A 13,705-nucleotide genomic window follows, 5' to 3' on the forward strand; every position below is an offset into this window, starting at 1 on the left:
CTACTGTTCAGACACATCTGCCCTGTAACTGAGGGTTTACACACACCACTGTACACATCCATCCGTACAGTGGTTCTCGAGCAACGTCCCTGTAAGATGCAATAGCACCCAAACCTAACAGGTGATGGTTTCAGACTCACCAAACACTCCAACTAGGTCGCAGCCACACAGAGATGGATATAAATATATGCATTTGTCACCGGTGTGTTTTGTATCCAACTTGTTATGGTGCTACAGTGTGCACTACTGAATACAACCCATTTGACACTGTCTAAGGCCTTGCTGTCCAGTAGCCATCAACATACTGGAAATGTTAACTGGGGATGTCCTATATATTTATTCTAGGTATGAGTGTGCATGTGATATTATGGAGTATGTAATTATTAGTCCACTAACAGGTGTTTCTCAGCGCCTAAAGACCTGCCTGCCGCAGCACATTGAAGCACGACCACTCTAAAGCAACACTGATCATTTAGCTCAGCTATGGAATGCATGGGATCCACAGAATTCACATACACATCTGCTTTTTAAAAGAGCCTTTATTTTTTAACAAACACAGTGGCAGTGTGTGTGTTGGGGGGGGGGGGGGGGGGGGGGGGGGGTCTTCATTCACTGCAGGTCCTCATCATCAAACAAATCCTCGAAGTCTGAGAGAAACAGATAGAGAAAAACAGAGAGACCGAGTGAGAAACAGAGACAGGGAAGCAGAGACAGACAGAGAGAAACAGAGACAGACAGAGAGAGACAGAGAGACAGAGAAACAGAGACAGGGAAGCAGAGACAGACAGAGAGAAACAGAGACAGACAGAGAGAGACAGAGAAACCGAGACAGACAGAGAGAAACAGAGACAGACAGAGAAAGACAGAGAAACAGAGACAGACAGAAAGGATAGGTCAGTGAGTTTCTGATTTGATTGACAGCTCCTATGTGCTGACACTTAGATGACTGACATGATAGGCATGCTGAAGTTTGAAAACATCCTAAAATAGTTATGTATGATTCATAACAGATCATGCAGTAGTACCATATGTTAGTATTTGGTATGTAGTATCTGGGCTCTCAAGACTTCAGGTTCTAGGAGGGGTTTGGTGTTAACAGATGTGAGTGCTGCTTTAGGGGAGCTACAACCACTAAAGGACACAATCACAGACACCACAGAAACACAGGGGAATGTGTTTTTCTGCTGGGTGTGCGTGTATGATACGTGGTGTGTATGTGTGTTCAAAGCGGCAGGCTGGCTAAGTGTCCTGCTGAGTTTCAGTCTAACAGGAACCATAAACCCCTTTATCATCCCCCTCTCCTCCTCCCCCTCTACCTGTCCTCTTCCTCCCCTTCTACCTGTCCTCCTACGTGTCCTACTCCCTCTCTACCTGTCCTCTCCTCTACTCCTTGTTCTCCTCCCCCTCTACTTGTCCTCCTCCCCCTCTACCTGTCCTCCTCCTTGTCCTACTCCCCCTCTACCTGTCCTTCTCCCCTCTCCTCCTTGTTCTCCTCCCCCTCTACCTGTCCTTCTCCTTGTCCTACTCCCCCTCTACCTGTCCTGCTCCCCTCTCCTCCTTATCCTCCTCCCCATCTCTTCTCCTCCTTGTCCTCCTCCCTACCTGTCCTGCTCTCTTCTCCTCCCCCTCTCTTCTCCTCCTTGTCCTCCCCCTCTCTTCCTTGTCCTCCTCCCCCTCTCTTCTCCTCCTCCCCCTCTTCTCATCCTTGTCCTCCTCCCCCTCTTCTCCTCCTCCCCCTCTCCCCCTCTCTTCTCCTCCCCCTCTCCCCTTCTCTTCTCCTCCTCCCCCTCTCTTCTCCTCCTTGTCCTCCTCCCCCTCTCTTCTCCTCCTTGTCCTCCTCCCCCTCTCTTCTCCTCCTTGTCCTCCTCCCTTCTTCTCCTTGTCCTCCCCCCTCTTCTCCTCCTTGTCCTCCTTCCCCTCTCTTCTCCTCCTTCCCCTCTCTTCTCCTCCTTGTCCTACTCCCCCTCTCCTCGCTTACTTTACATACTTAACCATCTCATCTGCCATTCCTCCTGTCCTCTCGCTCTCTCTCTCCCTCTACTCCCCCACTCCTCCCATTCCCCCTTCACCTACTACTACCCCTTACATCTCCTTCTTTAGCGTTCCTCTCCTCTTTTTAATGATCAGTTTCTAGGTCATGTGCTACTGAGACAAACTGTTTGTCCTGTAGCTAACTGCCAGATGAAAAACACATTAGCTACATTGTGTGGTGTGTGTCTGCGTTTGTGTAAATTGAGGTTTACATGGAAAATACGTGTGTTAGTTACTGAGATACGGCCCTGTTGGCAAAACAAACACAAACAGAACTAGGGATGTAACGATTCACCAACACGCATCAGTCCCCGGTTCAAATGTTTAAGGATGCAAGTGTATCGCGGATCCCAAACTGATCCAAATGTAGCATGCAATGGTCAGAAAACCGATTCAAATGTTTTGAATCTCCGGTTCACATTTTTGTGTTTGCACATATTACGTTATTTCTACCATCCTAAAATACCTCTATTATTTTGTGACAACTGAAGCTTCCTCTGTTTCAGTGTGGAACTGCTTTGACAGTCATTGATCTACAAGTCATTTTGCATGCCAGACAACCCCAGGCAACAACCCCAGGCAACAACCCCAGGCAACAACCCCAGGCAACAACCCCAGGCAACAACCCCAGGTAATACCAGTAGCCTAGTCAAACTGCCTGCGCACTGTGCCCTGTTCCACTCGCTGACCAACGCCAGGTAGGCGGCCTGTTCTTCAGCATTCAAATGCTTAAACAGTTTGAGTGATATCTGGCTTTATTAGTGGAGTGACAACCGGTGTCATTTGCTAGGTTATTGTTATCTATGCGCTGTTAAAAATGGTGTTTTACCGGAGAGAACAAAAAGAATGGGAGACAGAACTCTGCCTATACCTGTTGAACAGCTTAGAACCGATTTTATTTGGATTATTCAGGTTCATCAGCATTGTTTGGATTTACACAATCAGTGTCATTTCACTGTAAGGTCTACCTGTTGTGTAACAAATAACATTTGATTTTCGAAAAATATTATTCGTCTTTAAAAAAAAAATATATATATATATATATATATATACAGTCGAAGTCGGAAGTTTACATACACATATGTTGGAGTCATTTTTCAAACACTCCACAAATATCTTGTTAACAAACTATAGTTTTGGCAAGTCGGTTAGGACATCTACTTTGTGCATGACACAAGTCATTTTTCCAACAATTGTTTACAGACAGATTATTTCACTGTATCACAATTCCAGTGGGTCAGAGGTTTACATACACTAAGTTGACTGTGCCTTTAAACAGCTTGGAACATACCAGAAAAGGATGTTATGGCTTTAGATGCTTCTAATAGGCTAATTGACATCATTTGAGTCAATTGGAGGTGTACCTGTGGATGTATATCAAGGCCTACCTTCAAACTCAGTGCCTCTTTGCTTGACATCATGGGAAAATCAAAAGAAATCAGCCAAGACCTCAAAAAATAAATTGTAGACCTCCACAAGTCTGGTTCATCCTTGGGAGCAATTTCCAAACGCCTGAAGGTACCAGGTTCATCTGTACAAACAATAGTACGGAAGAATAAACACCATGGGACCACGCAGCCGTCATACCGCTCAGGAAGGAGACGCACTCTGTCTCCGAGAGATGAACGTACTTTGGTGCGATTTAAATCGATGTTGGAACAACAACAAAGGACCTTGTGAAGATGCTGGAGGAAACGGATACAAAAGTATCTATATCCACAGTAAAACGAGTCCTATATCGACATAACCTGAAAGGCTGCTCAGCAAGGAAGAAGCCACTGCTCCAAAACTTCCATAAAAAAGCCAGACTACGGTTTGCAACTGCACATGGGGACAAAGATCGTACTTTTTGGAGAAATGTCCTCTGGTCTGATGAAACAAAAATAGAACTGTTTGGCCATAATGACCATCGTTATGTTTGGAGGAAAAAGGTTGGAGGCTTGCAAGCCGAAGAACACCATCCCAACCGTGAAGCACGGGGGTGGCAGCATCATGTTGTGTGGGTGCTTTGCTGCAGGAGGGACTGGTGCACTTCACAAAATAGATGGTTTCATGAGGGAGGAAAATTATGTGGATATATTGAAGCAGCATCTCAAGACATCAGTCAGGAAGTTAAAACTTGGTAGTGAATGGGTCTTCCAAATGGACAATGATCCCAAGCATACTTCCAAAGTTGTGGCAAAATGGCTTAAGGACAACAAAGTCAAGGTATTGGAGTGGCCATCACAAAGCTCTGACCTCAATCCTGTAGAAAATGTGTGGACAGAACTGAAAAAGCATGTGCGAGCAAGGAGGCCTACAAACCTAACTCAGTTACAACAGCTCTGTCAGGAGGAATGTGCCAAAATTCACACAACTTATTGTGGGAAGCTTGTGGAAGACTACCCAAAATGTTTGACCCAAGTTAAACAATTTAAAGGCTATGCTACCAAATACTAATTGAGTGTATGTAAACTTCTGGCCCACTGGGAATGTGATTAAAAAAAAAAAAGCTGAAATAAATCATTGTCTACTATTATTCTGACATTTCACATTCTTAAAATAAAGTGGTGATCCAAACTGACCTAAAATAGGGATTTTTTTACCAGGATTAAATGTAAGGAATTGTCAAAAACTGAGTTTAAATTTATTTGGCTATGGTGTATGTAAACGTTTGACTTCAACTGTGTGTATCTACACATTGGGTGATGAGCACTTTTGCATGACCGAAACGAGAAGATCTCTCCATAAAAACTTCCAAACGAGATCGGGGTGGAATCCAAAATTGTGCTATATATTCATTGGCTATGTCATAGCGCATTTGTAAATGATAAATATTGATCCATTACTAGCTCAAACACTTAATCTGCAAAAAGGACAAGATAATGTGGGTGATGGTGATTTCAGAACCAAAGTGGGGACAAAAAACTCATCTGATAGTGGGGTGGTAGATGCCTAGTCTCCCTTATGACGCAGCTCAGGTGCCTACGTAGTACATGCACCATAGACATATATAATTTACACACACACACACACACACACACACACACACACACACACACACACACACACACACACACACACACACACACACACACACACACACACACACACACACACACACACACACACACACACACACACACACACACACACACACACACCTCATGAGCTTTATCATCAGCAGATTAGAATTTAGAATGGGAAATGAATGTGTTTATGCAAAAAAATGTAGTGCATCATATCGAATCGGATCGATTAGTTTCAAACTAACTAAAACATATCTTTCCTGTATCGTATAGGAGCCCATGTATCTATATGTATGGAACCGTCTTGAAAGGGAAAGATGCACATCCCTACACAGAACACTTTTAGTTGACCCCTCCCTAGTCACATAGATATTTGACATAGCCTCTACACAGTCTAGCCCAGTGTCTCCCCCAACCTATTCTCCAGCATTTCCAGCCATTCCACTTATTTGATCTATTCCCGCAGCAATACACCTGATTCAACAGGTGATCAGCACTCTATTAGATTAAATCAGGAATTCTAGTACCGGAATATAACAAATAAGTGTAATGACTAGAGTTACTCAAGAATATGTTTGAGAAAAACGGGTCTATTCTAGCCTCCTGCCCTGCCCTGCCTACCGTGTTAGTGTGTGTGTGTGTGTGTGTGTGTGTGTGTGTGTGTGTGTGTGTGTATCTCACCGTTGAAGAAGTCTGAGTGCACTGCTTTCTCATTTGCTGCCAGGTCCATGAGCAGACCGCTGCTGCCCCCTGCCTGAAGAACACACACCAGGTACAGTTTCATAATGTTAGCCATTTATCAACGTACATAAAACACATATGAGCTCAACAAGAAAAGTACAATAAATCAAAGACAGTTCGTTCAGTCTACAGACAAAAGGGTAACCGTGTAACTAGCTAACGTTACGTTAAAAACAACTAACGTTATATGTGCTAACGCTACAGCTACACAACATTCTAGCCTCTGACAAAATGCAGATATATGCCTTCTAAACATAGCTAGCTAGCTAACGTTAGTAGTAGCAAGTTCCCAACAACTGTGTGTTGAACAAGATGACTGGATAACAGCGGGCGTTTTTTGTATCCGAGTCACTTACTGTATGTAGGTGGCTAGATGACTGTTGGCGTTAACATGGTAACGTTAGCTAGCTAGGTCGGTGATTCTTTCCTGTAACCTGATGATTACTAACCTCGTCTAGATCCACATAAGGCCCGGCGCCTTCAGGGAACATCTCGTCCACCGCTGGTTTCATGATAATTTCTGTCTTTGACGAGTTACCGTAAAGAATATTAACGTTAGCTACCAAGCTGTTTTCTGTCAAAGTAAACAAAACAAATCGGACCTTTCTTCTTCTATGATATATGGCGGCCCGAAAACAACCGTTAAAGGTGCATGGCGCCACCTACTGTGCTGAAGTGTGTGGTCAATCACGGTTTACAACATTAGCTCCACATTTCTAAATCCTCCTACCTAAAGCAGTACTTCTGAGAAAATAAAAAAGAGCCCTACTAACTTCTAATAGACCATCCCCCAAATCCCTTCCAACCCCCCCCCCTCAAACCCGTCCAACCTCAATGACCCTACACTTCAATCTTTCTCTCCCAACATACTAACAACAATAAAATAACACATGCTCTACTGTTTCATCAACAATACACTCCAGACACAAACCATTCACATGCTTGCCAACCAGATGTAATGACGAGTACAATGTCCTAGGTGTAATCGAGCAAACACCACCTCTTCCTTCCTAATCTGACTTTTTAATCTTGGTCCACCAACCTTTCTTTCATATAAATGACGTCCCTTGGGCTCAGAGTCCCATCTCTTCTGCCACACATCTATCAAAATGGCTCTGATCTTACATTTGGCCTCATCACTACCCAGTGGAACATTAATATCAATTATATCTTGTTTCAAAGCTCTTTAACTATCTGGTCTACAACTTCATTCCCTTCCACACCCGAATGTGCTGGGACCCAGCAGAATCTCACTACTACACCCAGTCTCTCAATTCTCTATAATAACATGAATGCCTCCAATAGTAGGTCACTCCTATTATATTTACCAGATGATAAACTATTCACTGCTGACATGGAATTTGAGCCTACTCACTTCTTCTTCTTTAAGGTTGGTGTATTGCCGCCACCTACTGTACAGGGTAGCGAAACAAAAATAACATACAAAATGTAACAAAAATAAATAAATAATCTCACTCCTTCAGTCACAATTCAAAACACATCCATACACAGGCTCAGGGGCCTGTGAGGACGAAGCATTAATCGAAAGGATTCCTTGTAATGCCTCAGCCGCACTCACAATGATGACTATTTTCTCAGATTTTCTCTCTGTTTGCGCTGTGCAGTTGAAAACCAATGCAATAAATGCAACAAAGTCCACCTTAGCATGCAGGATGTCAGTATCCCTCTAGTGTCTCTACGCCTACTAACATTATTTCTTCAACTTCACTCCTTTCTTCTACTCTTCTCGCTTCCTCCGAATAGGAGACATTCTGGACAGGCCTTATTCTTGCCACCTCTGTCACCTTCACCCGAACAGGAAACTTCAGGAATTTGGGTGCATGTTCACTACCACAATTGCAGCATTTAGATTTAGCTGGCATATGATACTCCTCCCGTCTACATACACTTTACACATGCATGGGTTTGGTCACGTAGGCTCTCACAGGGTATCTCAGTGGTGGAAAACATACTCAAATGTCATACTTGAGAAAAAAGTAAATATACCTTAATAGAAAATGACTAATGTAAAAGTCAAAGTAAATGAAATTGCTAAAATATACTTAAGTATCAAAAGTAAAAGTATTAATAGTCTCAAATTCCTAACCAGACGGCATAATTTGTATTACATGTTTTATTGACGGATAGCCAGGGGCACACACCAACACTGAGACATAATTTACAAATGAACTATTTGTGTTTAGGTAGTCCACCAGATCAGAGTCAGTAGGGATAACAAGGGATGTTCTCTTGATAAGTGTATGAATTAACCATTTTCCTGTCGAAATGTAACGAGTACTTTTGTGTTTCAGGGAAAATGGATGGAGTAAAAGTACATTATTTTCTTTAGGAATGTAATGAAGTAAAAGTTATAAAAAAAATATAAATAGTAAAGTACAGATACCCCCAAAAAATTAAGTTATACTTTAAAGTAATTTTACTTAAGTACTTTACACCACTGGTATGTCATAAAACCCAAATACACGTGAGAAGGCAGAGACTCTTCTTCAGAAAACAACAGAATGGATGGAGTGGGCTTCCTCGCTCCATCCACCATGCGGGTCAGTCGGTGTGCACCAACCACTTGATCCAATTCTTCACGTATATCCTTTGCATTCACCTCATGCGGCACCTCAGAGATAACACTCTTCATAGGCGCCCTGCTTCGAAGATCCACACATCACACATTCCAATCTGATATTTTCTTGAGGCCACTTCTCGTTACTTTCACCAACACCACCTTACCCAATGCAGCCGCGATTTTCATAGAGACTACAAACGGATCTCCCAGGTAACTCCATCGATCCAAAACCCTTACTCCGACCATAAAAAAAAAACTAGGCTTGGATTTACAAGATTCCACTACTATTTTACTTCTCTAATTTCTTTATGTATTCGTCACTGTATTCCAATTCTTCTCATCTCCACTCGACACGCCATCTGATTCAAACAGAACATCTGCTTCCGCCATCTTCCAACAACAAGTTCCCGACAATCAGCCTCCCCATCAAAGTTTCCCCTAGCATAGATCAACGCCACTTCTTCTTATTCTTTGTCACGCCCTGACCTTTGATATCCCTGTTTTTCTATATATTTTGGTTAGGTCAGGTTGTGACTAGGGTGGGTACTCTAGTTTTTGTACATTCTATGTTTTGTATTTCTATGTTGGCCAGCTGTTTATCATTGTCTCTGATTGGATATCATATTTAGGCAGCCCTTTTCCCCACTTTCTGGTGTGGGATCTTGTCTGTGTATAGTTGCCTTAGTGCACATCAGTAGCTTCACGTTTTGTTTGGTTGTTTTGTTCATTGAGTTTTGATGTATTAAAATTATGTGGAACTCTACTCACGCTGTGCCTTGGTCCGATCCTTACGACGAATGTGACATTCTTCTTTAAATTGGCATACACCGCCACCTACTGTACTGGAGTGTGAGGTGGGTCACGGCCTCTCCATTCATCCCTATCAACTACACCCATTAAAACCTCACCACTATTCCACTACTTGGCCCTATCTGATCCTACACCAGCCCGGCAGCCTGAGAGGACGGGACGCTATCGTTCAGCACACCTTGTAACTCTTCTGCAGTAAAATCCTGTACACCCAAGAACTTCTCTGCAGCTGCCACCACATCTATTTTCTGTGATTTACGTTCCATTTCTGCAGTAAGGTTGATAACCATTGGTTATGAATGCTAAGAAACCAACCTTACTGAAGAAGCACGTTATTCCTATCACTCTCTATTGGCCTCGGCCTACTCACAGGGAGCCTCTTAGGATCCCTCGCCTTGGACCCATCTTCCTCTACTACTCTCTTCACTGCCTCCGCAGTCACAGCAGACTGTCACAGTTGACATCTTCATGGGTCCACCTGAACCCGAATCCCCGAGACCCAACCCGGGACCTAAGTGGGTCCAAAATTCTAACTTTTCCCTCGGGTCCTGGTCAGGTCCTGTTTGATTGACATCAGGTCTCGGGTCTATGTAACTACAGCTGATAGACCTGAATGGACCCGACCTCGGCTCTGCATAGCCCATAGCATACTTATTTTACGCTGACAAGGTGAATATATTGACTTATTGAAGGCCAACAGAGAGGAGCTTTAAGTCAGTTCTTTTCCCGAGGCACATGGTGCAGAGTGCCTGCTCCTTCTGGATGGAAGAAACGCAAAAAATCATCACGAGTCCACTTTGAGTTACTTTCACAGACTCCACAGTCCCCAACCTCTTCTCCACCCAACCTGACACCACATATGGACCAGCCAGAAGGCAAGGATCCATTCATTCCAAACATCTCACTCCCACCGGGCCAGAATCATCTTTGTCATCATAGGGACGATTACCTGCCTCCGCAGGTAATTCATTCTCACTCTTGTCAAGTTCCATTTCTGACCTACCAGAGTAAGTTTTTTTTCTTTTTGTGCTTGACACCAATCTTCCTCACCACCGCTTGCCTCTACACCAGGGCTCTTCAACCCTGTTCCTGGAGAGCTACCATCCTGTACGTTTTCACTCCAACCCTAATCTAGCCCACCTGATTCTAAGAATTGGCTGGTTGAGTAGCTGAATTAGGTTAGTTACATCTAGGGTTAAAGGGAAACCCTACAGGAGGGTGGCTCTCCAGGAACATGATTGGAGAGCCCTGCTCTACACTAACACCACTTTTTTTTTTTGTAACAATATAATGGGCTTGACTGTCACAAGGAATCAACTGGTGGTTTGGGTGTAGGTAGAGATTGAAGGTTGGCTAAAATGTAGATAAAACTATGTAAAACATTGGACAAACACCCAGGTGATGAAAGGAGTAACATACCTAGGATTGGAAACTCATAGGTAATTGTAAAATAAATCTATATTTTGTGAAAATTCCACATACAAAATCCCTATCCCTAATCCTTGCAAGTATCCAAATTAAAGACAATAAATTATGACAACGAGATCACATTTCTTGTCAAAATGTATTATTATTGCACATTACATTGATATAACTTTTTAGATTATAGCAGTGTTTGGAATTAAGGTTTTTTTCTCATCTGTGAGATGCATTCATATATTTAATGATATGGCCAAATACATATTTATATAACCTTGTTTTTTAAATGCATTTCAATTGACAATATGACTTATCCTTATGTTGCCCTCTTTTCCTCCCTCCCCCTCTCCTTATATTCTCCCCCTATTTTATCCCTTCTTGCCCCTCTCCCCACCTTCTCTATCTCATTCTCCCTCTACCCTCCCTCTCTCTCTCTCCTCAATGTTCATGTCCCTCGTTGGTCTCATATCCCAGTGTGTCTCCCAGGTGTTGGTGAGCATAGAAGGCCCGGGCCATTTCATTGATGTGGTTGTAGGCTCCAATAGACCTGAAGTACTCTACGTAGTGCCAGAAGTCTGAGGTGGTGTAGGGCCAGTATGGGACTGCCGGGGGCTCATCATATGGAACTACAGACACACAGACAAAAACAAATCACAACAATCACTGACTGACAACCCCAAGGAAGTCTACATAATATAATAATAATGTAGGGCCTATCAGCACATGTTACAGAAGGTCTGTGTGTGTGTGTGTGTGTGTGTGTGTGTGTGTGTGTGTGTGTGTGTGTGTGTGTGTGTGTGTGTGTGTGTCTATTTTACCTCCTTCAGGGGTGAAGGCTCTGGCATCTGTAAAGAGGAGAGGGGGAGAGATGGAGAGAAGTTTAGCATTCTGGAGCATTTCACGTATTCCACAAACAAAGAAGGGATTGAGATTTCGGAAAAATTTGCCCCTCCCTGAGGACTCTGGGATACCTGAAGAAACTTTCTTCCTTCCTCCTCAAATATTATTCCTCACTGGGTTTACACACACACACATACACACACACACACACACACACACACACACACACACACACACACACACACACAGTGCTCTTTGTCCACATGCAGTTCTCATAACAAACCTCTCCTTATGTATGCAGAAAGCGGTAATTCCTGAATCCACCATTAAGTCATAGTTATCTCCAGCTCTGAGTCAGTTAACTTCTAATGCTGTGTACTTATTCTAGCACTTTAATATGGATTAACTACATACAACGACACACAATATGGATTACACATATAGCACTATTTACTAATAGATTTTACATAAAATGCTTAACATCAGTCCCGGCCTAAACCCCCTAAGAGTAAGCAGAAGGTAAAATAACTGAGGTTATCCCAGAGGTTGCTGATGATTAGTAATAGTTTAAGGAAACACTGCTGTGATGGAGACTTCTATTTGCAGCCTCATTTTAATGGAGGCAGAGAGACTCACCAGTGAGCTTACAGGCGATGAGACAGAGGAAGAGAATACTAAGCTGAACCAGCAACTTCATCCTGACTTCTGAAAACACAAACACATTATTATAATTGTTTTAAACTTTATTTTAACAGGGGGTCAACACTGAGACTGAGGGTCTCATTTCCAGGTGAGCCCTGTGGACACAATACACATTGAGATACAATATACACATTTAAAACTACACATGCATAAATACGCAAAATAAAAAAATACAATCATGACAAACAGTTACATTTCTCAGCTACTAGGTCCTCAATCAACACTCTAAACCGCCCGAGTAGACATTGTAAAAACACATATTATACACATAGCCTAGAGTTCATTGAAGAAAACCCCCCTAAACTACTAACTCTAAACTGTACATATTAATCAGAATCAAAACAACAACACTGGGTTGTAGTGAGAAGAGTCTTGTTCTTTTTACCTGTGTGTGTCGTTCCAGAGGTGCTGTCTGTCTCGGGGTCTAGAAGAGTCTAAAGCTCACGGCAGGAATGAAGCAGCAGGATCCTGTTATAAGATCACACGTCCCACCCAATACACACATACACACAGCCCTCCCCACATACCCTTGTCACAACCACACGTCTTCAGTTTGAGGCCAGAGAACTAACTCATGCTGTCGGCATTATATTCATCCCATGAAGCAACCATCACCATTGTTACATAGCTTGACAATAAATCAATCAAACCACATTATAAACTAACAGGTCTACCACTACAGTCTGCAAAGTCTATAAATATAAAATAATGTGATAGATAGATAGATAGTAGAACTTAGATGGTACAGCTGTAGGATCTTAATTTGAGCCAGTTTGCTACAGCAGGAAAATAATCCTGCAGCAACAGTATATTAAAATGACTATGTGGATTATAATTAATGGACCATTTTGTAAGGGTTAATACATTTTCCATTAGGGCAAATCAAGTCTGAAATTTCAAAGTGAAAATGAAAATTCTAAGCAAAAGAATTGTTATCAAATTAAGATCCTACATCTGTAGGTAGCAGAGGTGGGACCAAGTCATTGTTTTACAAGTTACAAGTAAGTCTCAAGTCTTAGCACTCAAGTCTGAGTCAAGTCTCAAGTGAAGACCGACAAGTCCTAAACTTTGAGTTTTGAGTCCTAAACAAGGTGCTCTTCACCAAATTGAATAGCATTTCATATTTTTAGTAATATATTTTCAGAGTAATAGTTAGTATTTTAAATACACGCAAATCATGACTGCTTTTAAAAATATATATATTTATTACTTTCCAAATAAACTTTATATTTCCATGGAAATAGATGGGTAGCCATGATAAAGACACATCAGAGACAACAAAAACAAAATATTGCTCTCTGTCTCTCTCCAGATATACTCTAGACACCTAAAACAATCATGCCATAAAGTTACAATCATTTATTAAAAGGTACATCAAAACAACTGCTACTGAACTGAAATTGTAGGCCTACAATTTTAACACTGGCCTGAATGTCTGAGAAAAAAATACAGATCCCAAAGATGGGAGATAAAACCGGAACATGGAGACTACGTGTGTGATACATAAACACTTTCATGTTCTGTCTTATCTCAGGGCCCTGTGATGCAAAATACCAAATTCGATAAAAGTCTG

At 42.3% G+C, this 13,705-nt stretch overlaps 2 protein-coding genes across 2 annotated transcripts; both read right to left on the reverse strand.

Annotated features, from left to right (window-relative positions):
- Positions 1–588: 588 nt before the first annotated feature.
- LOC139420276 (COP9 signalosome subunit 9) lies at positions 589–6,462 on the reverse strand. The gene is made up of 3 exons (XM_071170178.1): positions 6,230–6,462; positions 5,721–5,793; positions 589–647 (listed from the first exon to the last, which is right to left on the reverse strand). Exons 1-3 carry the CDS (start codon positions 6,290–6,292, stop codon positions 610–612), a joined length of 174 nt encoding a protein of 57 aa, XP_071026279.1. The 5' UTR covers positions 6,293–6,462; the 3' UTR covers positions 589–609.
- A 4,272-nt stretch (positions 6,463–10,734) lies between these two features.
- On the reverse strand, positions 10,735–12,611 carry LOC139420646 (otospiralin). Its single transcript, XM_071170855.1, has 4 exons — positions 12,518–12,611; positions 12,067–12,135; positions 11,409–11,435; positions 10,735–11,216 (listed from the first exon to the last, which is right to left on the reverse strand). Exons 2-4 carry the CDS (start codon positions 12,125–12,127, stop codon positions 11,029–11,031), a joined length of 276 nt encoding a protein of 91 aa, XP_071026956.1. The 5' UTR covers positions 12,128–12,135; positions 12,518–12,611; the 3' UTR covers positions 10,735–11,028.
- Positions 12,612–13,705: the final 1,094 nt, after the last annotated feature.

The sequence above is a fragment of the Oncorhynchus clarkii genome, chromosome 11, assembly GCF_045791955.1.
Source record: "Oncorhynchus clarkii lewisi isolate Uvic-CL-2024 chromosome 11, UVic_Ocla_1.0, whole genome shotgun sequence".
NCBI classification, from domain to species: domain Eukaryota; kingdom Metazoa; phylum Chordata; class Actinopteri; order Salmoniformes; family Salmonidae; genus Oncorhynchus; species Oncorhynchus clarkii.